The sequence below is a fragment of the Ranitomeya imitator genome, chromosome 2 (assembly GCF_032444005.1).
Source record: "Ranitomeya imitator isolate aRanImi1 chromosome 2, aRanImi1.pri, whole genome shotgun sequence".
NCBI lineage: Eukaryota > Metazoa > Chordata > Amphibia > Anura > Dendrobatidae > Ranitomeya > Ranitomeya imitator.
The window spans coordinates 333,428,366-333,453,220 of NC_091283.1; the positions used below are offsets into that span (position 1 = coordinate 333,428,366).

A 24,855-nucleotide genomic window follows, 5' to 3' on the forward strand; every position below is an offset into this window, starting at 1 on the left:
CTTTGTGTCGTGAATATAATGGGATATTGATCGATTTTAAGAAGTCCCTGCCTTCCTCTGGGGAGTTTAGGGCGATAACATTGCCTCTGCAATTTACTAATAATTTTAGCGGGAATCCCCACTTATAAGAGATCTCATTGTCTCTGAGAGGTATGGTGATATTCTGGAAAGCTTTCCTCCCTTCAATCGTATCTCTGGAGAGATCGGCATATAATTTGAGTTTTTCAAATGGCTCAGGGAAGTTTTTATTTTCTTTAAAGTAATTTTGAATTTTTTCTTTTGTTTTGAAAAAGTGGATTCTCATTAACGTGTCTCTAGGTAGATCTTTAGGAATAGTGGGCGGTTTTCGCAACCTGTGGATTCTGTCTATTTCTAGTTCTTGATCAGTCAGGGTAGGGATTATTTTTCTGAATAACTTCTTGGTGTACTCTTCCAATTTATTTGGGCCTATATTCTCAGGAATCCCCCTAATTTTGATGTTATTTCTCCGATTCCGGTCTTCCAGATCTGCTACCTTAAGCTTTAGTTTATGCATCTCTCTGATGATGTTATTTACTTTGGATATATTATCTGGCCTCTCCTCTATCTTCAAATTTGTCCATCCTATTGCTGAGGAGGGATAATGATTCTTTGAACATTTTATTTTGCTTATCAAACCTTTCGTTCATGCTGTTTTCAAACTTATCCATTTTTTCTGTCAAATTAGACAGAAGTTTCCCAACAGAATTCATATCAAATCCTTGAGTATTGTCGGGGTTCGGATTACTTTTTTTTGGTTTTGGCTTGGAGGGGCTTGTATTAGGAGAGAATATCTCTGAGACCTCGTCAGATGAATCATTAGGAGTGGTGTATTTCTCTCCTATAGCCCCTGGAGTTTTCCTCTTTAAAGATGTAGATGAGTCCATCTCTACAAAAGTGTTTGGGAGGTTCTTTTTTACTCTGTTTGAATTGGGGAGTTTATCATAGTCTAATTCCTCATCGTCTTTTAATGGAGACCTGGATCTATTGGGACTTATTGTGGTTATTAAGTCCTTTGATGGATTGCGCCCAGAACCTTTGTACCTTTGGGGTTTTTGAGGTATAGATGAGGCCATGTTTAAGAATTGGGGTTTAGACGAGTTCTTGCTCATTGTTATCCCCAAGCAATAGCCTGATTTGCAGAGAGTGTCTACTTAGGACGGTCTCAGAATAAAGATTAAAGATTTTCCACAAATAGTAGCCCCAAGCAAAGCTGGAATTGTAGACAATGTCCTCTATGTTGATCTCAGGTTAATCCTGGTGAGGCTGGCCCTGGTGTATAAAAAATCCCCACAAAGTGGTCTCAAATAGCAAAAGTGGAGCAACTATAGAAATACCCCTTTGAGTGTGGTAATAGAAATCATCCGAATATAAACAAGCAATTAGCTGTGTCAACAGGTGGCGTATATAGTTTCACAGTAATTACAGAAGAATATGCTTAGATACTACCTAGCACCTGAGAATGAAAAAGTGCAGATTAAATCACTGGGGCATACAAATAGATTTTTCCTAACAGAGCATGCTTATATAACACTTTGTGTTTGTTAGTTAAAGGGTGCAGGTTAATTCCCCAAAACAAACAGATATCTTTCAAGAACTGATTGTTCTCCTATAGACATGTGCTAATAAGGAAGGAATCAGGATAGAAATAAAACTCTCCAAATAATATGACTGGATTTAGGACTTCCCAGTCAGCTTCACTAAAATAGCCAGTTACCTGGATTAGATCCTGTCAGCGACTGATATAGTAGGCTATAGCTCTTTTGCTTTGTGAGCCCTGCAGGGCTCCTAGCTGTTTCAACAACAGTTTATGCTGCACTGGAGTCTTCCTGTCGCTCCTGCAGAGATGGCTGTCTGTGTGGTTCCACCGTTGTCCTGCACAGGAGCCGTCAGTCGTCGCTGTCTTCCCCGCTGGACCGCCGGTGTATTTTCGTTCCCAGCAGGGGGCCGGAACTTACCGCTGTTTGAGTCCGGTGGTGCTTGGTTCCGGAGTCTGCGATGTGTTGACCAGCGCAGATCTTCTTCTTTGCTGTCGCTGGTGTACTCTGGTCTCTCACGCCTTCTGATCTGTCGCCGTCCACCAATAAAATGGCAGCCGTCTTTTCCCGCCTTTTGTTCCAAGGTCTGGGGGAGTGTCAGCGTCGGCTTCTGTGTGGAGCTGATATCACGTCACTGCCCCGGGTCTTCCCCGATGCTTCTGGATCGCTTTCTTCGGCCTCCGTCTTTCAATCTGGGGAGGCTTAGCACTTTATGCTAATGAGCACAGGGTGGTATATCCCCAGGCAATAGGGGAGGGAGCAGCAGCTGTGCAGAGACGGCTCCATAGTGTGTGCCTGTAGCTGTCACTTCCCTCCTCCTCACTACCAAAGCCAAAGAGGGAGTTTATAATAAAATCTGATGTTTTTTACCTCAGGTCCTTTGGCTTATTAGCTGAGCCGCTTGTTAGAAGGTATTAGCTTCCTGAGGCTGGATTACCTCAACCCTGTAGTTTGAAGGCCCAAACTTTTCTAGGGCTGATTTCTAAAATTTATGTGGTAAAATTAAAATAATTTTCGGATCATAGTGACCCAGATGAGGCACTGGATAAGATCCAACCAAGGATTTGACAATAAAAACGTTTTTTAGGCGATTTTGGTTGATTATAGAGGATTTTCCTCAGGAGCTCCAGCACCGCACAACCTACGCCATAGCAGTCCAGGCCACGCCCCCTAGGTTCTTGAATTTCAAAAATAATTGTAAACTGTTTCTAGCTTTGAAACCCCGCTCCTCTGGTGACCCCGCTCAACAAGTAAAAATCATTATTTCTTTGTTACGTGGTGACCCTCAAGACTGGGCATTTTCCCTTGCGCCAGGAGATCCGGCATTGCGTGATGTTGATGCGTTTTTTTCTGGCGCTTGGATTGCTTTATGATGAACCAAATTCAGTGGATCAGGCAGAGAAAATCTTGCTGGCTTTGTGTCAGGGTCAGGATGAAGCGGAGGTGTACTGTCAGAGGTTTAGAAAGTGGTCAGTGCTTACTCAGTGGAATGAATGTGCCCTGGCGGCAATTTTCAGAAAGGGTCTTTCTGAAGCCCTTAAGGATGTCATGGTGGGATTTCCCACGCCTGCTGGTCTGAATGAGTCTATGTCCTTGGCCATTCAGATCGATCGGCTCATGCGTGAGCGCAAAGCTGTGCACCATCTGGCGGTGTTCTCTGAGCATAGGCCAGAGCCTATGCAGTGTGATAGGACTTTGACCAGAGCTGAACGGCAGGAACACAGACGTCGGAATGGGCTGTGTTTTTACTGTGGTGATTCCACTCATGCTATCTCCGATTGTCCTAAGCGCACTAAGCGGTTCGCTAGGTCTGCCACCATTGGTACAGTACAGTCTAAATTTCTTTTGTCCGTTACTCTGATTTGCTCTCTGTCGTCCTTTTCTGTAATGGCATTTGTGGATTCAGGCGCTGCCCTGAATTTGATGGACTTGGAGTTTGCCAGGCACTGTGGTTTTTTCTTGGAGCCCTTGCAGTATCCTATTCCATTGAGAGGAATTGATGCCACGCCTTTGGCCAAGAATAAGCCTCAGTACTGGACTCAATTGACCATGTGCATGGCTCCTGCACATCAGGAGGATATTCGCTTTTTGGTCTTGCATAATCTGCATGATGTGGTCGTTTTGGGGTTGCCATGGCTACAGGTCCATAATCCAGTGTTGGATTGGAAATCTATGTCGGTGTCCAGCTGGGGTTGTCAGGGGGTACATGGTGATGTTCCATTGCTGTCAATTTCGCCTTCCACTCCCTCTGAAGTCCCTGAGTTTTTATCAGATTACCGGGATGTATTTGATGAGCCCAAATCCGGTGCCCTACCTCCTCATAGGGATTGCGACTGTGCTATTAATTTGATTCCTGGTAGTAAGTTTCCTAAGGCCCGTCTGTTTAATTTATCTGTGCCAGAGCACGCCACTATGCGGAGTTATATAAAGGAATCCTTGGAAAAGGGTCATATTCGTCCGTCGTCATCACCGTTGGGAGCAGGGTTCTTTTTTGTGGCCAAGAAGGATGGTTCTTTGAGACCTTGTATTGATTACCGCCTTCTTAATAAGATCACAGTCAAATTTCAGTATCCTTTGCCGCTGCTGTCTGATTTATTTGCTCAGATTAAGGGGGCTAGTTGGTTCACCAAGATAGATCTGCGTGGTGCGTATAATCTTGTGCGAATTCAACAGGGTGATGAATGGAAAACGGCATTTAATACGCCCGAGGGCCATTTTGAGTACCTGGTTATGCCATTCGGGCTTTCTAATGCTCCATCTGTGTTTCAGTCCTTTATGCATGACATCTTCCGAGAGTACCTGGATAGATTCATGATTGTATATTTGTATGACATTTTGGTCTTTTCGGATGATTGGGAGTCTCATGTGAAGCAGGTCAGAATGGTGTTCCAGGTCCTTCGTGCGAATTCCTTGTTTGTGAAGGGGTCAAAGTGTCTCTTTGGAGTTCAGAAGGTTTCATTTTTGGGTTTCATTTTTTCCCCTTCTACTATCGAGATGGACCCTGTTAAAGTTCAAGCCATTTACGATTGGACTCAGCCGACATCTGTGAAGAGCTTGCAGAAGTTTCTGGGCTTTGCTAATTTTTATCGTCGCTTCATCGCTAATTTTTCCAGTATTGCTAAACCGTTGACTGATTTGACCAAGAAAGGTGCTGATGTGGTCAATTGGTCCTCTGCGGCTGTAGAGGCTTTTCAGGAGTTGAAGCGACGTTTTGCTTCTGCCCCTGTGTTGTGCCAGCCAGATGTTTCGCTCCCTTTTCAGGTTGAGGTTGATGCTTCTGAAATTGGAGCAGGGGCTGTGTTGTCGCAAAGAAGTTCTGATGGCTCGGTGATGAAACCCTGTGCCTTCTTTTCTAGAAAATTCTCGCCTGCTGAGCGCAATTATGATGTGGGCAATCGGGAGTTGTTGGCCATGAAGTGGGCATTCGAGGAGTGGCGACATTGGTTTGAAGGAGCTAAACATCGCGTGATGGTCTTGACTGATCACAAGAATTTAACTTATCTCGAGTCTGCCAAACGGTTGAATCCTAGACAGGCTCGATGGTCGCTCTTTTTCTCCCGTTTTGATTTTGTGGTCTCATACCTTCCGGGATCTAAGAATGTGAAGGCTGACGCCCTGTCAAGGAGTTTTGTGCCTGACTCTCCGGGTGTTCCAGAGCCGATGGGTATCCTTAAAGAAGGGGTAATTTTGTCTGCCATTTCCCCTGATTTGCGGCGTGTGCTGCAAAAGTTTCAGGCTGATAGACCGGACCGTTGTCCTACGGAGAAACTGTTTGTCCCTGATAGATGGACTAGTAGAGTTATCTCTGAGATTCATTGTTCAGTGTTGGCTGGTCATCCTGGAATCTTTGGTACCAGATATTTGGTGGCTAGATCCTTTTGGTGGCCTTCTTTGTCACGGGATGTGCGTTCTTTTGTGCAGTCCTGTGGGACTTGTGCTCGGGCTAAGCCTTGCTGTTCTCGTGCCAGTGGGTTGCTTTTGCCGTTGCCGATCCCGAAGAGGCCCTGGACGCATATTTCCATGGATTTTATTTCTGATCTCCCTGTTTCTCAAAGGATGTCGGTCATTTGGGTGGTTTGTGATCGCTTTTCTAAGATGGTCCATTTGGTACCCTTACCTAAATTGCCTTCCTCCTCTGATTTGGTGCCATTGTTTTTCCAGCATGTGGTTCGTTTGCATGGCATTCCAGAGAACATCGTCTCGGACAGGGGTTCCCAGTTTGTTTCGAGGTTTTGGCGGTCCTTTTGCGCTAAGATGGGCATTGATTTGTCTTTTTCTTCGGCTTTCCATCCTCAGACTAATGGCCAAACCGAACGAACTAATCAGACTTTGGAGACATATCTGAGATGCTTTGTCTCTGCTGATCAGGATGATTGGGTGTCCTTTTTGCCTTTGGCTGAGTTCGCCCTTAATAATCGGGCCAGCTCGGCTACTTTAGTTTCTCTGTTTTTCTGTAATTCTGGTTTCCATCCTCGTTTCTCTTCAGGGCAGGTTGAGCCTTCGGACTGTCCTGGTGTGGATGCGGTGGTGGACAGGTTGCAGCAGATTTGGACTCATGTGGTGGACAATTTGACATTGTCCCAGGAGAAGGCTCAACGTTTCGCTAACCGCCGGCGTTGTGTTGGTCCCCGACTTCGTGTTGGGGATTTGGTTTGGTTGTCATCTCGTCACGTTCCTATGAAGGTTTCCTCTCCTAAGTTTAAGCCTCGGTTCATTGGGCCATATAAGATTTCTGAAGTTCTTAATCCTGTGTCATTTCGTTTGGACCTTCCAGCTTCTTTTGCCATCCATAATGTGTTCCATAGGTCGTTGTTGCGGAGATACGTGGCGCCTATGGTTCCCTCCGTTGATCCTCCTGCCCCGGTGTTGGTCGAGGGGGAGTTGGAGTATGTGGTGGAGAAGATTTTGGATTGTCATGTTTCGAGATGGAAACTCCAGTACCTGGTCAAGTGGAAGGGTTATGGTCAGGAAGATAATTCCTGGGTTTTTGCCTCTGACGTTCATGCTGCCGATCTTGTTCGTGCCTTTCATTTGGTTCATCCTGGTCGGCCTGGGGGCTCTGGTGAGGGTTCGGTGACCCCTCCTCAAGGGGGGGGGGTACTGTTGTGAATTCTGTTGTCAAGCTCCCTCCTGTGGTCGTGAATGGTACTTCGGCGAGTTTCGTCTATGGGCTCCCTGTGGTGGCCATGAGTGAAGCTGCGGCTTCTGAGGTTCCTTACACAGGTGACGTGGTTTATCCTTTGGTTGGCTGTTCTATTTAACTCCTCTCTGATCGTTACTCTAGGCCAGCTGTCAATGTTTTTGCATTTGTTCAGTTCGCTCCTGGATCTCTCTGGTGACCTGCCTTCTCCTGCAGAAGCTAAGTTCCTTATAGTCTTATTTTGTTCTCTGTTTTCTTGTCCAGCTGTTTTCATGATTTTGTCTTGCTAGCTGGAAGCTCTGGGATGCAGAGTGGCCCCTCCGCACCGTGAGTCGGTGCGGAGGTCTTTTTTTGCACCCTCTGCGTGGTCTTTGTAGGTTTTTGTGCTGATCGCAAAGTTACCTTTCCTATCCTCTGTCTATTTAGTTAGTCTGGCCTCCCTTTGCTGAAACTTGTTTCATTTCTGCGTTTGTGACTTTCATCTTTACTCACAGTCAATATATGTGGGGGGCTTCCTTTACCTTTGGGGAATTTCTCTGAGGCAAGGTAGGCTTTATTTTCCTTCTCTAGGGCTAGATAGCCCTTAGGCTGTGAAGAGGCGTCTAGGGAGAGTCAGGAACGCTCCACGGCTATTTCTAGTGTGTGTGATAGGATTAGGGCTTGCGGTCAGCAGAGTTCCCACATCCCAGAGTTCGTCCTGTATGTGGTTTAACTATCAGGTCTTTCCGGGTGCTCCTAACCACCAGGTCATAACAGTAACCCAATGTTTACCCTGGTTACCGTTGTAAATGTAAAAAAAAAAAAAACACTACATACTTACATTCCCGGTGTCTGGTCATGTCCCTCGCCTTCAGCTTTCCGCACTGACTGAGCGCCGTCCGTAAAGCACAGCGGTGACGTCACCACTGTGCTTTACGGCCGGCCGGCGCTCACCAGTCAGTGCGGGAAGCTGAAGGCGAGGGACATGACCAGACACCGGGAATGTAAGTATGTAGTGTTTTTTTTTTTTTACATTTACAACGGTAACAGGGTAAACATCAGGTTACTAAGCGCGGCCCTGCGCTTAGTAACCCAATGTTTACCCTGGTTACCAGTGAAGACATCACTGAATCGGCGTCACACACGCCGATTCAGCGATGTCAGCGGGAGATCAGCGACGAAATAAAGTTCTGATCTTTCCCCAGCGACCAACGATCTCCCAGCAGGGGCCTGATCGTTGGTCGCTGTCACACATAACGATTTCGTTAACGATATCGTTGCTACGTCACAAAAAGCAACAATATCATTAACGATCTCGTTATGTGTGACGGTACCTTTAAAGAAATATGCCAGAGAAGATGCCCCTGATAATGTACACACCCTCAGAAATAACCCCACGCAGAACCAACGCAAAAATCGTCTTTCTGACAGTAATGAGGAGGGAGAACAAGACGAACTGACTCTTAAACAAGCATCTGAGCAATTGATGCAGGCCATATCCCTCACTAGATCTTCTCTTACTGAGAAAATAGAAGACGTACATACTGAAGTGGGTCATTTACGACATGATATGCAAGCTATGAGAGGACGTATCTCAGAGGTTGAAACAAGAGTGTCTCAGATAGAGGACACCATTACCCCTATGGAAACTAAGCTGTTAAAGGCCACCGACTCTGTGAATGCCTGGAAGCAAAAAGCAGACGACCTGGAAAACAGATTGCGCCGTAATAACATTTGAATTATTGGCCTACCGGAACGCTCGGAGGGTCAGCAACCTTAGCAATTTTTGGAAGACTGGCTTAAAACCTCCCTGGGAGATGGATTCTCCTCAACATTTTCTGTGGAGAGGGCCCATAGGGTTCCAACGAGACCTCTTCTTCCCGGAACTCCACCCCTGCCTTTTTTGGCGCGTCTCCTCAATTGCAGAGACAGGGATGCGATTCTTCATTTGGCGAGACAGACGGGCCCTATTAAATTCAATAGCGCTACTATATCAATTTTCCCAGATTTTTCCATGGAGCTCCAAAAACAGCGGGTCCGATTTATGGAAGTTAAAAAGCAGCTCAGGGATAAGAACATCATTTACTCAATGCTTTACCCAGCTTGACTCCGCATTGTCCATGAAGGCTTTTCCTTGTTCTTTACAGATCCGGCGGAGGTAGCCGAATGGCTGCAGACATACAAGGTGTCTAGTGTGCCGGACTCCTAAGCAGTTTTCCTTATCTAATGGCAACACAAATTGGAGCTCTCCGTATAGGTGCTGAGCTTATCAACAATACCGGATGCTGGTTCCAGTGAGGGTATCCCCTTTTCTATTTGACTGTAGGAGTGTAGGATTATACTCCTCCACTGTTCAAGTTTTGTTCTGTTTGGGTTTTTGCACCAGTTTTGATTGTTTGATATGTCTGTTAGTCGCCATTGGTAATTCTGTGCTCTGCGTGATGTCCCTGATCCTTGTTCAAGCTATGGTGTATATTATTACTTTTCCTAAGTGTAGATATGGGGTCTGAGATTATATGTATGACGTGGAATATACGGGGTATCAAGACTCCCCGAAAGAAAATCAAGGTATTTTCGCAGATTAAATGGTATCATCCTCATGTTGTAGCACTCGTAGAGACACATCTGACCAGAGACACAGCTAAATGTACACAAAAGCCGTGGGTACAATGGTCTCTTCATGCATTCCATACTAGTTATTCAAGAGGGGTCTCTCTGCTGATACATAGGAGTGTTAGGTGGGAGGCCAGGGAGGCACGACAAGATCCCGAGGGTCGCTTTGTTTTTGTACACGCCTTTATTAACGCGCGGGAAAATGTGATATTATGTGTTTATAACCCACCCCTGGCTAGTATATCGGTTCTCCGCATGGCAATGGGTTTCTCCCTAAATTATCCTGATGCTAGTGTTATTTGTATGGGAGATTCTAACTTAGTCATGGATAATTTTATGGATAGATTAAGACTAGACGGCGAGATATCCGGGGGGCCTCCTCCTCAATCCCCCCTCTCAATTGGCACTATTTATGAGCGGAAGCGGATGGTTGGATCTGTGGAGGACACGTCACCCTGAGATAAGGGAATACACTTGCCACTCATCAACTAGGCGGTCTCTATCTAGTATAGGCTACATATTTGGATCTATTGACCTGGCATTATGGGTGGATAGTGTTGAGCATGGCAATAGGGGGATATCGGACCACAGTCCAGTTATTCTTAAATTTAAGCACGGTCAGTCAAATAATAATATACCCTGGAAATTGAATCCCTTCTGGTTGAAATTGATAGACTCTAGTGATAGAACGGTTGATCAACTGAACTGCTTTATCTCTACCCATCCAGACCCCTCGAATTTTAGTCTATTTTGGGATACTCTTAAAGCATATCTGAGGGGATGTCTGTCCTCCACAATTTCTTATATCAAAAGGACAACGGCAAAGGAGGATGATGAGATGGAGCGGCGGCTGCGGGACTCGGAGGCCGCCTATGTAACTAATCAAACCAGTGGCAACAGGGTGGAATGGCTCACTTTCCAAAGGTTATATACTCAGCATATAGACACTAAATCAAAACGTAAATTATTCTTTACCCGTCAATCCTATTTTGAATTGGGGAATCAAGCCAGTACACTTCTAGCTTTTTTGGTACGCCAACATAACACCTCTAATACAGTACTAGTACAGGGCAGCACAGTGGCGCAGTGGTTAACACTGTAGCTTTGCAGCGCTGGGGTCCTGGGTTCTAATCCCACCCAGGACAACATCTGCAAAGAGTTTGTATGTTCTCTCCGTGTTTGCGTGGGTTTCCTCCGGGTACTCCGGTTTCCTCCCACTTTCCAAAGACATACTGCTAGGGATTCTAGATTGTGAGCCCCATCGGGGACAGTGATGATAATGTGTGCAAAACTGTAAAGCACTGCGGAATATGTTAGCGCTATATAAAAATAAAGATTATAAAAAAAGTAAAGATTATTATTACTACAGATCCGGGCACCTGATGGTTCATTGGTATCCTCTACTGAGGAAATTCTCCGGTGTTTTTATGATTACTATAAATCATTATACAAATCTGGTAGTGGTCTTGGTATCCCTGAATGTGTAGACTATTTGTCGGACATAACGTTCCCCTCACTGAGCCTAACCCAGCAAGCCTTTATGCAGGCCGAGTTTACTTTGGAGGAAGTGGAGCACGCTATAATGGACATGGCCACTGGGAAGGCCCCTGGACCCGATGGGTTTCCCGTTGAGTTCTATAAAAATATCGAGGTCACTTGGCACCACTTTTACTGAAAGTACTCCGGAGTATATGGGAGGGAGAATCTATGCCTGAAATATTTTACGATGCAAATATTATTGTACTTAAAAAGGAGGGGAAGGATCCTTTGGAATGTGGATCGTATCGCCCCATATTATTGGAGAATGTAGATTATAAGATTTTCACCAAAATCTTGGCTACTAGATTAAATACGATCATACTAGACTTTATACACCCAGATTAAACCGGCTTTATGCCTGGGAAAAGTACTTCTATCAATATTAGGCGGGTCCAATCGGTGATTCAATATAGTTCTCTAGAGTAGGATAATAATTGGGCACTGGCATCGCTAGACACAGCCAAAGCGTTCGACTCTCTTGAGTGGCCTTTCCTTTCTGCATGTCTACAGAAATACGGTTTTGGGGATAAATTTATTAGAGGGATAGACACACTATATAGAAGTCCCAAGGCGCGTGTAATTGTGAATAACTCTACCTCTGATTCCTTTACCTTGCACAGGGGAACCCGTCAGGGATGTCCTCTGTCCCCGGCTCTCTTTACCCTTGCGATAGAGGCTTTAGCAAAACGCATAAGGTCCTCCATGGATATTAAGGGAATAAATATTGCGGACCGTGTGAATACCATCGGTCTCTATGCCATTGACATGATAATATTTATGGATAAAATAGAAGAAACACTACCACGAGTAATAACGACCATAGATAAATTTAGTAAATTCTCCGGTCTTTATATAAATTGGGATAAATCTGCCCTGATGCCTCTGTCTCATGCTCCGATGCCCTGCCTCGAGACTCTCTCGTCGCTAGCTGTAGTCTCTAATTTCAAATACCTAGGTATTCATATGTCTCAATATAGTCGGTTAGACCTACAACTTAACATTTATCCACTATTAGATTTGGTCAAATCCAAATTTACAACCTGGAGCAAACTCCCTCTCTCTGTTGCAGGCTGTATTAATCTAATTAAAGTGATACTGCTTCCCAAACTTAATTACTGTTTCCAACATAGTGCTGTGTCAATACCCAAGTCTTTCTTTGCGAATTTAAACTCCCTAATCACATCCTTTATATGGGGGAAGACCAGACCCAAACTTAAGTTATCTACTCTACAGAGGCCAAAAAAGGGCGGTGGGGCGGCCCTACCAGATTTTTATCTGTACTATCTTGCTGGGCAAGTTAAGGCGATAAACAAATGGATGCCTAATAACACCCTACCTAATTCAGAGAGTCATTTAATTCATTCTGCTCGGATTGATTGTCCACTGGGATTTTTGGAAATGGAGAAAGTCAGTGCTCCCCGTTTGCTACCTTTATTTCGACTGGCGAGATTAATATGAAGGCAAATTTAAAAAGTTATTAAATTTGTAGATATAATAGCCAAAATGCCACTGTGGAATAATAGTTGTTTCCCATAGCTATTGAATCACCCATCTACTGAGTTTTGGATCTCATGTGGTGTTCTTTCGGTGGGCAATATACATGACCAAGGGGTTTTTGTATCCTTCGAACAACTACAGAACACTTACAACATCCCAAGATCTCAATTCTTCCATTATTTACAGCTAAGGTCAGCTTTCCAATCGCACATACGAAATGTGGATACAGGTCGAGCGATCTCATCTTTACCTTTGATAGGCATCCTCAACTCACAGGGTCCTCAAGGACTCATTTCCTCTTTATATAAATATTTATTATCCGTGAGGGATGGGTCTACTATTAACTCTATCAAAGGGAAGTGGGAGGGACTTCTCCCCGATGTACTGGGAGAGGAATGGGAAGATATTCTAGAATCTCCAACTAAAGTTTCTCCTTCAGTGAATAACAGGATGACCCAGTTATATATTATTTATCAGACTTATTTGACCCCGACACGACTCTTTAAAATGGGTCGCCTCCACTCGTCAGATTGCTTACGATGTCATACACGTGATGCAGATTTTATTCATATAATCTGGAGGTGCCCGATAATTCTTCATTATTGGAAAGAGGTCACGACATTACTAACATCGTTATTGTTGATCCCTGTCCCACTTGAGCCATTGACTTGCTTATTCGGGGTGTTGGATACAGAGACCTGGGATCACTATACTGGGATCTTTCTTTGAGAGACGCTCTTCTTGGCACGGAAGGTACTGGCGTTAAGGTGGATGGGTGGTTCTTCCCCGTCTCTTAGAGCTTGGATTGACTTGGTGAATTCAATTATTCCGTATGAAAGAGCATTGTACCAAAATAGAGGATGCCCAGGTAAATTCGAAAAGATTTGGGGTAGATGGAATTCCTCTTATCATACTCTATAGTCTACACTAATTAGACACTTGCACAGGAAGGTGGGCTTGTGGTTTCGGGGGCATCGCTTATGGAGCAGGATTTAAGTCTGTTTTTCCTTTTGGCGACTTACTATTAACAGTTAAAGTTGTATAATAGGTATTTTATAGGTACTAATAATTTAACATGCACAGTTTATTACCTCTGTACACTTTGGATATGATGATACTCTGCAAATAGTTGTATTCTATGGTATAATTGATAATGATAAATGCAAATGTGTGCATTGTTTGTTTTATTCTGGAATTAATAAACGAATTAAAAAAAAAAAAAAAAAAAGGTTTTATAAAAGCCTCAGGGTATGTGCACACGTCAGGATTTCTTGCAGAAATTTAGTTACATAGTTATTAAGGTTGAAGGAAGACTATATGTCCATCTAGTTCAACCCATAGCCTAACCTAACATGCCCTAACATGTTGATCCAGAGGAAGGCAAAAAAAACCCATGTGGCAAAGAGTAAGCTCCACATTGGGGAAAAAAATTCCTTCCCGACTCCACATACGGCAATCAGACTAGTTCCCTGGATCAACGCCCTATCAAGGAATCTAGTGTATATACCCTGTAACATTATACTTTTCCAGAAAGGTATCCAGTCCCATCTTAAATTTAAGTAATGAATCACTCATTACAACATCATACGGCAGAGAGTTCCATAGTCTCACTGCTCTTACAGTAAAGAATCCGCGTCTGTTATTATGCTTAAACCTTTTTTCCTCCAAACGCAGAGGATGCCCCCTTGTCCCTGTTTCAGGTCTATGATTAAAAAGATCATCAGAAAGGTCTTTGTACTGTCCCCTCATATATTTATACATTAAAATAAGATCACCCCTTAGTCTTCGTTTTTCCAAACTAAATAGCCCTAAGTGTAATAACCTATCTTGGTATTGCAGACCCCCCAGTCCTCTAATAACCTTGGTCGCTCTTCTCTGCACCCGCTCCAGTTCAGCTATGTCTTTCTTAAACACCGGAGACCAGAACTGTGCACAGTATTCTAAGTGTGGTCGAACTAGTGACTTGTATAGAGGTAAAATTATATTCTCCTCATGAGCATCTATGCCTCTTTTAATGCATCCCATTATTTTATTTGCCTTTGTAGCAGCTGCCTGAAACTGGCCCCTGAATATGAGTTTGTCATCCACCCATACACCCAGGTCTTTTTCAGTGACAGTTTTGCCCAGAGTTTTAGAATTAAGCACATAATTATACATCTTATTACTTCTACCCAAGTGCATGACCTTACATTTATCCCCATTAAAGCTCATTTGCCATTTATCAGCCCAAGCTTCTAGTTTACATAAATCATCCTGTAATATAAAATTGTCCTCCTCTGTATTGATTACCCTGCAGAGTTTAGTGTCATCTGCAAATATTGAAATTCTACTCTGAATGCCCCCTACAATGTCATTAATAAATATGTTAAAAAGAAGAGGGCCCAATACTGACCCCTGTGGTACCCCACTGCTAACCGCTACCCAGTCCGAGTGTGCTCCATTAATAACCACCCTTTGTTTCCTATCCCTGAGCCAGCTCTCAACCCACTTGCACATATTTTCCCCTATCCCCATTATTCTCATTTTATGTATCAACCTTTTGTGTGGCACCGTATCAAAAGCTTTTGAAAAGTCCATATACACTACATCCACTGGGTTCCCTTGGTCCAATCCGGAACTTACCTCTTCATAGAAACTGATCAAATTAGTCTGACATGAACGGTCCCTAGTAAACCCGTGCTGATACTGGGTCATGAGGTTATTCCTCTTCAGATACTCCAGTATAGCGTCCCTTAGAATGCCCTCCAGGATTTTACCCACAGTAGAGGTTAAGCTTACTGGCCTATAATTTCCGAGTTCAGTTTTTGTTCCCTTTTTGAATATTGGCACCACATTTGCTATACGCCAGTCCTGTGGCACAGACCCTGTTATTATGGAGTCTTTAAAGATTAAAAATAATGGTCTATCAATGACTGTACTTAATTCCTGCAGTACTCGAGGGTGTATCCCATCCGGGCCCGGAGATTTGTCAATTTTAGTGATTTTTAGCCGCCGCTGCACTTCCTGCTGGGTTAAGCAGGTGACATTTAATTGGGAATTTTTATCACTAGACATTTTGTCTGCCATGGGATTTTCTTGTGTAAATACTGATGAAAAAAAGTCATTTAGCATATTGGCTTTTTCCTCATCCTCATCCACCATCTCACCCAGACTATTTTTAAGGGGGCCAACACTATCATTTTTTAGTTTCTTACTATTTATGTAGTTAAAGAATATTTTAGGATTATTTTTACTCTCTCTGGCAATGAGTCTCTGTCTCAATCTTTGCTGCCTTGATTTGCTTTTTACAGAATTTATTTAATTTTCTGTATTTATTTAATGCCTCCTCACTACCTATTTCCTTTAATTCTCTAAATGCTTTCTTTTTGTCACTTATTGCGCCCCTTACAGCTCTATTTAGCCATATTGGTTTTTTCCTATTTCTAGTATGTTTATTCCCATACGGTATATACTGTGCACAGGTCCTATCCAGGATGCTAATAAACGTCTCCCATTTTCTTTGTGTATTTTTGTGTCTCAGGATATCGTCCCAGTTAATTGCACCAAGATTCTCTCTCATCCGTTGGAAATTTGCCCTCCTGAAGTTTAGTGTCCTTGTAACCCCTCTACTACACATCTTTTTAAAGGATACATGAAAACTTATTATTTTGTGATCGCTATTTCCCAAGTGACCCCCAACCCTTATATTTGATATGCGGTCTGGCCTGTTGGTTAATATTAGGTCTAGCAGTGCCCCCTTTCTTGTTGGGTCCTGAACCAGTTCTGAAAGGTAATTGTCTCTCATAGTTGTCAAAAACCGATTACCTTTGCTGGAACTACAGGCTTCTGTTCCCCAATCTATTTCAGGGTAGTTGAAGTCCCCCATAATAATGACTTCTCCTTGAGTCGCAGCTTCATCTATTTGCTTTACGAGGATATTCTCCATTGCTTCCATTATTTTTGGAGATTTATAACAAACCCCTATCAGTAATTTATTATTTTTTCCCCCTCCCCTTATCTCCACCCACAGGGATTCTACATTTTCATTAAATTCACCTATATTATCGCGCAGGATTGGTTTTAAGGACGATTTTACATATAGACACACCCCTCCCCCTCGCTTATCTGTACGGTCATTTCTGAACAGGCTATAGCCCTGCAAGTTAACAGCCCAGTCATGGCTCTCTTCCAGCCACGTTTCAGATATCCCCACCATGTCATAATTATGCTCCAACAACATTAGTTCTAATTCGTCCATTTTGTTGGCGAGGCTTCTGGCATTAGTATACATGCACTTTATGTTCCTCTCTGTACTTCTATTTCTTAAATTATTAACTGTTCTGACCCCACCCCCCATGCCACCGCCACCCCCAACTTCCTTATTTGTGCCCAGGTCTCTGTCTGCACTGTCTTCCCCTCCTATAAAATGAATACCCTCCCCCCCAATTCCTAGTTTAAACACTCCTCCAACCTTCTAGCCATTTTCTCCCCCAGCACAGCTGCACCCTCCCCATTGAGATGCAGCCCGTCCCTAGCGTAGAGCCTGTAGCCAACTGAGAAGTCGGCCCAGTTCTGCAGGAACCCAAACCCCTCTTTCCTACACCAATTCTTGAGCCACTTATTAACCTCCCTAATCTCCCGTTGCCTCTCTGGCGTGGCACGTGGTACCGGCAGTATTTCGGAAAATACCACGTTGGAGGTCCTTGCTTTCAACTTGCAGCCGAATTCCCTGAAATCATCTTTAAGGACCTTCCACCTACCTCTAACTTTGTCATTAGTGCCAATGTGCACCATGACCGCTGGGTCCTCACCAGCCCCTCCCAATAATCTGTCCACCCGATCAGCGATGTGTCGGACTCGAGCGCCAGGTAGGCAGCACACCGTTCGACGATCCCTGTCTTTGTGACAGATTGCCCTATCTGTTCCCCTAATAATTGAGTCGCCCACTACCAGCACCTGTCTGGCCTGCCCTGCTCTCCTATTTCCCTCCTTACTGGAGCAGTCACTCCTCCGGCTTTCAGAGGACAAAACCGGAAATTTTCTGCAAGAAATCCGCATTTTTTTTTTTTGCGTTTTTTTCCCGATTTTCTTAGCATTTTGCAAGCGTAATTAGCTTACAGAATGCTAAAGTTTTCCAAGCGATCTGTAGCATCGCTTGGAAAACTGACTGACAGGTTGGTCACACTTGTCAAACATAGTGTTTGACAAGTGTAACCAACTTTTTACTATAAATGCTGCCTATGCAGCATCAATAGTAAAGGATAGAATGTTTAAAAATAATAAAATAAAATAAAAAAAATGGTTATACTTACCCGCAGACAGCCGATCTCCTCAGTGGTGTCCGTTCCTAAGGATGGTGTGTGTGTGCAGGACCTTCCATGACGTCGCGGTCACGTGAGCGGTTGCGCGACCAATCACAAGACGGCGACGTCATCGCAGGTTCTTCACACAGAGCATCTATAGGAATGGAAGCGGCAGCGTGCACCGCTGAGAGGCAGGAAGACATTGAAGGTGAGTATATCACTGTTTTTTATTTTAATTCTTTTTTTTAACCAATTATATGGTGCCCAGTCCGTGGAGGACAGTCTCCTCTCCTCCACCCTGGGTACCAACCGCACATAATCTGCTTACTTCCCGCAAGGTGTGCACAGCCCCATGCGGAAAGTAAGCTGATCAATGCATTCCTAGGTGTGCGGAGTCACCGCAATTCCGCAAATTTAATGAACATGTTGCTTTTTTTTCCGCGATGCGATTTTTTTTCACGGAAAAAAAGCAACATTTGCACAAGAAATGCGGAATACATTGTAAATAATAGGAGGCATATGTTAGCGTTTTTTTCGCGTTTTTTTCGCATTTTTATCACGTTTTTATAGCGAAAAAAACGCAAAAAATACTGTACGTGTGCACATGGCCTCAAACTTCTGTGTGTGAATCAGACCTGAGATCTAACTTGATAGAAGATTACAGTGCGGGGAAGACGGGAAACCTTCATATAGACGGCCGGTGGTGATGGAGTCAGTGACGGACTCTGGACAAATATGTTTCTAGAGCCGTAGTAGAAGATGAAGATGTCGTCCCCATCATGAAGTAGTTATTTCTCCTGTCACGTGTAATGAATATCTCCTGCAGTATTGCTAATGCCGATTCCAGTGTCGGTAAATGAGACGAGAATTAGCGTTATGGAAGATGAGTCTATGCTTGTTGTCTGTGGCCTAAATATATAGGTTTTATTAGTAGATGTAAAGAAGATAACTAAATACTGTAAAATAATAAAATCTCCTCATATGTTTCCCTTATGATCTCCAGTAATTGTATTATTACACAGGATTTTTATGATGTTACATCGGCTCATCTTCTTCTCATTCAGGTCTCTACAATATTGGATCTTCTCAGTGAAGATATCTATAGAAGAGAATTTTCCTGATTTACCCATCAAGGCTGGATATGGACAGAGTCAAGGTGGCGGAGAGGATATTACACCTCACCCTAGAGATCCTCTTCCGGCTTACTGGAGAGGTGAGAGATTCTGAAGACATGTAATTACATTATTCTTATCTATGGGAATAACAGAAGGACAGAACTGGAGAGGTGAGGACTCTGGAAATGTCTGTAGTGAGATTTATTAATGTGTCTCTCCATAACCAGGATTACACAGTAGTGAAGACCTCTAGTGAGCGCTGTCAGGACCCTGTGCCTGAGGGATGGGGAAGACACCTTAGTCCAATCCCAAGGCCTCCATGTAACCCCCTGATACATGAGGACATCAATGACCAGAAGATCCTTGAACTGACCTACAAGATGATTGAGCTGCTGACTGGAGAGGTGACACTACTGGGAATGCTGGGACATAACACAGTAACACTATGAAGGGATCGGGGGGGATGACGGTATCATTGTATGTGTCAGGTTCCTATAAGATGTCAGGATGTCGCTGTCTATTTCTCCATGGAGGAGTGGGAATATTTAGAAGGACACACAGATCTGTACAAGGACGTCATAATGGAGGTTCCCCAGCTCCTCACATCACCAGGTAATAGACAGGACTAAAAACACACAGCCTATAATTATATGTATGTAAAGAATGAATTCATTCCCTGTATGTGTTTGCTCCAGATCTATCCAGTAAGAAGACAACACCCCGTCCTCTTCTTCCACAGGACTGTAAACAAGAAGATCCCAATGTTCCTCAAGATCATCAGGTAGGTGAAGAGAAGATGTCACGAGATCTCTCCTCTATGATGTGTAGATGGGTGTGAAGGTCTTGTGCTCAGTCTTGTTTTAGCCTACAGTATTATATGTTTTATACTTGTGTAATCAGAATGGTGGAGATGGCAGGATTAGAGGTGATCATAGATGTGACTTCTCCATCTGTCAGTGACTTTTACAATATTTGTTTCAGGGTGAAGATCTTACCCCTATTAATACTACAGAGACATATGTGAGGGGTGATGAGCGGTGTAAAGAGGAGATTCCTACAAATGACTACACAGGTGAGTAGTAACCACTAAATACTGAGAAGTCACAGATTCTTCTCAGTCACCGGTTGTGGCTGCTTTATCGGTGGTGTGGTCCGGCCCTATAACAATTGTGTGCTCACCATTTTGCAATCTACCTTCTTTCTACTCTGTGCTGCTGAATTATTATTATTATAGCGCCATTTATTCCATGGCGCTTTACTGTATATGTGAAATACGGGGCAAATATAGACAAATACATTAAACATGAGCAAAAAACAAGGCACATGGGTATATAAGGAGAGAGGACCCTGCCCGCGAGGGCTCACAGTCTGCAGGGGATGGGTGATGATACACTAGGAGAGGGTAGAGATGGCTGTGCGGCGGTTCAGTAGGTTCAGGATCACTGCAGGTGGTAGGCTTGTCGGAAGAGGTGAGTCTTCAGGTTCTTTTTGAAGATTTCTATGGTAGGCGAGAGTCTGATGTGCTGGGGTAGAGAGTTCTAGGGTATGGGGGAAGCACGGGAGAAGTCTTGGATGCGGTTGTGGGAAGAAGAGATGAGAGGGGAGAAGGGAAAGAGGTCTTGAGAGGATCGGAGGTTGTGTGTTGGTAGGTACTGGGAGATCATGTCACAGATGTATGGAGGAGATAGGTTGTGGATGGCTTTGTAGGTCATTGTGAGGGTTTTGAACTGGAGTCAAAAAATATCGGGCGATAGCTAGACACAGAGGATGGGTCGAGGGAGGGCTTTTTGAGGATGGGTGTGATCTTGGCATGTTTAAAGGATGAGGGAAAGACACCTGTTGTGAGTGAGAGGTTGAAGAGGTGTGTTAGGGTTGGGATGAAGACCGTGGAAAGGTTAGGGATGAGGTGGGACGGGAGCGGGTTGAGCGTGCAGGTGGTGAGGTGTGATCTTGACAGGAGGGTGGAGAGCTGATCTTCTGTCATGGTGGAGAAGCTGGTTTTGGAGGAGCAGGGATGAGTAGCTAAGAGGGGCAGTGGGCGCTGTGGGCCAAAGCTTTCTCTGATCGTATCGATCTTCTGTTTAAAGAAAGAGGCGAAGTCTTCAGCAGAAATGAGAGGGGAGGGAGGGGGTGCAGGGGAACGGAGTAGAGAATTTAAAGTGTTGAAAAGCTGTTTTGGGTTGTGAGACAGGGAGGATATGAGAGATGAGATGTAAGTTTGTTTTGCGGAAGTGAGCGCGGACTTGAAGCTGGCGAGGGACTGCTTGTATGCGGTGAAGTGGTCAGCATAGCGGGATCGCTTCCATCTCCGCTCAGTGATCCTAGAAGCCTGTGTCAATTCTTTGGTCAGGCTGGTAAACCAAGGCTGCCTGTTGATTGTACGAGTTTTGCTATGCATGAGCGGGGCGGCCGAATTGAGTGTTGCTGTTATTGTGGTGTTATAAAAAGCAGCAGCAGCATCTGTGTCATGAAGGGAGGTGTCACGATATGGTATGAAATATCATATAAGTTTAGTTTCTCTTGCTAGCATGCTGTGGGCTAAGCCCCCCTTCTTGGAGTGATTCTGCAACAGCTTGTGGCTGCAAATTCCTGACTTTCAACTCCCAAATCCCTCATCCCCCTCGCCAAGGTATTTACGACCGGCATTTCTCTCAGTGGAAAGTGACCAGCTTAAACGGGTAGAGAAGCTTCCAGAATCCATGAAAGTCCTTTGTTCTGTTTTTGTAAGATATTAGGCAAACCATTTAAATTAAGAACATGAAAATATATATTCTTAATCTCCCTCGGTGGATCTATCCATCACTCTAAACACGGGCTTCTAACTCCATCTGGTAAAGAAGTAGGGATTGCTCTGTAAATATGCATTCCAGATAGGACATATTTGATCTCATTAGAATGCCCACGTTAATCCGAGATGAATGCTGGGTTTGTTATGACTATGACATGTTTTGTAGCGGAGTTATGGAAAGTAGACAAATTTAAGGCTGAAGTACTCAGAATGTAGAGAGAGGAGGGTCTGGATAAGCCAGCCTTTCTGTGATGTCACTAGCTGCAGGTTTTAAGTTTCTGGCAGGCTCCCAGCAGTCACTTCTTGTCTTTTTCCTGGAGAGCCCTGAGCAAGCCCAATGCACTGGGACGTATGGGAGATCCACTAGCCTGGTTGCCGGCCATGAACTGAGAACATGTGAGTGTTATCTTTTCTCCTTTAATCCCCTTTATGTTATAATTACCTTGTACATATTTGCAATTGTCTCATTTGTAACATCTTTGTAAAATATTTTGATAAAGCACTGCCTAAATTTTGTGGGGTATAATATTTAATACTAGTTCTCTCTCCATGCTCTAAAACATGCCCTAAGTCTCCCGAAGGGAATTACGCTACTGTGTTGGGTTAGCTTCAGACCCGTTTAATCAAAGCTGGTGGCAGCGATACCGTGCAGGCTTTTGGGTGATGTTGCAGCAACTGCGGCGTTAATAATTATTGTTCCTGCCTGAGTGGGAGTAGTTTATCGCGTCGCTGCAGCGTGCCCAATAGCCAGTACATAGCAGGCAGCTTGCCTGGCGACCAATTACCCAGGGTGCAGTACCTAATCTGACCTGAGAGTTAGGGGGGCGTCAGAGAGCTGCAAGTGTTAAGTGGAACTGTAAGCGGGATATACATAAATCCCTGCAGTTCGTGGTATATTGAAAAGCAGTGGAATACCTAAAATAAGCCCCTACTGTAAACTAAGAGGTCAATAGCCTTGTGTGTGTTGTTTCATCACATTGTGGAGTGGAGGGATAACTAAGATAAGCCCCCCTGCACATGTGATGGCCATCTGTTGGCCTAAAGTCACCCGAATCCGTGACATATTGATGGCAGAGGTCAGGGAATCCTGACAAATTGACGGCCACGGTGTGGGATTTGTGACAGGAGGCAATGTCGGTAAGAGGGAGAAGGGACTCAGAGAGTGATTGCAAGTTGAGGTGTTTGAGATTTCTGCGAGGGAGTTTGTGGAGTGGGGGTTGTACACTAGGAGAGGAGAGGGAAGAGAATGTCAGTAGGTTGTGGTCAGACAGAGGGAGGAGTGTGTTAGTGAGATTAGTAAGGGAGCAGAGGCGGGTGAAGATGAGGTCCAGCGTGTGGCCATCTTTGTGAGTGGCCTCAGAGGACCATTGAGAGAGGCCAAAGGAGGCAGTCAGTGAGAAAAGTTTAGAGGCAGCTGAGGTGGAAGTGTCAATGGGGATGTTGAAATCACCCATGATGAGAGTGGGGATGTCAACATAGAGGAAATGAAGTAGCCATGTGGTGAAGTGGTCGAGAAAGGTGGAGATGGCTAGTTCTGGGGGGCGGTAGATGACATCCAGCTGGAGGTTGGAGGGGGAATAGATGCGGATGGAGTGCACCTGAAATGAGGGAAGAGTAGCGGAGGGTGGTAGCGGGATTGGAGTGAAGGAGCAGGTGTCGGACAGGAGCAAGCCATCCCCTCCACTACGTTTGTTGGTGGAGCGAGAGGTGTGAGAGAGGTGGAGACCGCCGTAGCTGGAGAGGCTGAGTCAGAGGGGGTGAGCCAGGTTTCTCTGATGCCAAGGAAGGAGAGTTTGTTGGTGATGAAGAAGTCATGGATAAATGGCAGTTTGTTGCAGATGGAGCGTGCGTTCCATAGTGCTCCAGGTAAGGGGACCGGGGGAGTGGGGGCTTGATGAATGGGTATGAGGTTGTCATGGTTGGGAAAACGTGCGGAGGATCGAGGTAGGGGGTTAGAAATGAGTGTGGGGATGTGTTGAGGATGGCCGGGATTTGGGGATACATCACCAGCATTGAGGAGCAGCAGACAGAGCGTTAGAAGGTGGGAGCAGGATAGGACATGATGCGGCCGTGTGTGTCTGGAGAAAGAGGATTGTGCTCATATGGTCCCTACAAGACCAGGTCCAGTCTTTCTGGCAAAACTTCGCTTGTACAATCGACAACATTGAATGTGCAGTGAGGGCCAAGTGTGAATTTCTATACAATAACAACAGAGTTTCCTTTTATTCTGAATTTTAAATTTCTTTTAAAACCAACTAACTTCAAACAGGATTGTGATAACCTACAAAAAACCATTACACCTGTGCTATTATACATCTCTAAGCTGTGTGTGGTTGATGTCTGTGATATTCATTTATTCAGACCTGCATGAGATACCATAGTTTTCAGATTATAAGATTCACTTTTTTCCCCTATATTTGGGGGGAAAATGGGGGTGCCTCTTATAATGCGAATATACCTTACCGGCCGCGGTGGAGCAGGATCCCAGGGTCGCTGCTGGAGGATGCAAGAGTGGCGCTTAGCTGCAGGCTGGGATGAGGGAGTGTTTGGAGGTGCGACACTGCGGGTGTTCGGTTGTGCGAGGGCTCCGCTGACATTTTGTGAAAGCCCGGAGCCCCCCTCACTTCCATGGTTAATCTTGCAGTGAACTTCGGGAAAATAGCTCCCGGGGACAGCACATGCACAGATGGAGATCTCAGCACTAGGGTTGAGCGACTTTTACTTTTTTAGGATCGAGTCGGGTTTCGTGAAACCCGACTTTCTCAAAAGTCGGATCGTGTGAAATCGGCCGATTATTGTGAAAAGTCGGGGGGCCGACCGAAACACGAAACCCATTGCAAGTCAATGGGGATATTTTTTTTTCTCTCTCTCTCTCTCTCTCTCTCTCCTCGGACAGTGTAAATCGCTACATTCCTCGGAATGTGTAAATCGCTACATCCAAAACGGTAAGATGGCGGTTATACCCCCACCCCCTGTGACGCCGCAGAAAGCAAGACGAGACCCATGTCATCACGCTGCCCACACTCCTTCATTGGCTGAAAAATGGCGGTTAAAGCGTCATATGAAACGCGACTTTGGCGCGAAGATCGCCGACCGCATGGCCGATCCCACACTGGGATCGGCTCAGGTTTCACGAAACCTGACTTTGCCGAAAGTCGGCGACTTATGAAATTGACCGACCCGTTTCGCTCAACCCTACTCAGCACCAAGATCTCGAGAGATGAGATCTCAGCGCCAAGATCTCCATTGGCGCATTCGCCGCCCCCCAGCGGCCATTTTCCCAGAGTCTACCGCAAAGTAACCCATGGAAGTACGGGGCTCCAGGCTTTCACAAAATGTCAGCAGA

General features: G+C 44.7%; 1 protein-coding gene across 1 annotated transcript in view; it reads left to right on the forward strand.

The window, feature by feature from the left end:
• LOC138663599 (oocyte zinc finger protein XlCOF22-like) overlaps window positions 1-24,855 on the forward strand; it is a 112,301-nt gene that overhangs the window by 58,766 nt on the left and 28,680 nt on the right. Inside the window, exons 2-6 of the mRNA XM_069749861.1 lie at window positions 18,671-18,819; window positions 18,949-19,125; window positions 19,210-19,333; window positions 19,417-19,502; window positions 19,703-19,793. Of these exons, the coding sequence (XP_069605962.1) occupies window positions 18,748-18,819; window positions 18,949-19,125; window positions 19,210-19,333; window positions 19,417-19,502; window positions 19,703-19,793 (550 nt within the window). The 5' untranslated portion in view covers window positions 18,671-18,747. The remainder of the gene's footprint in view (window positions 1-18,670; window positions 18,820-18,948; window positions 19,126-19,209; window positions 19,334-19,416; window positions 19,503-19,702; window positions 19,794-24,855) is intronic.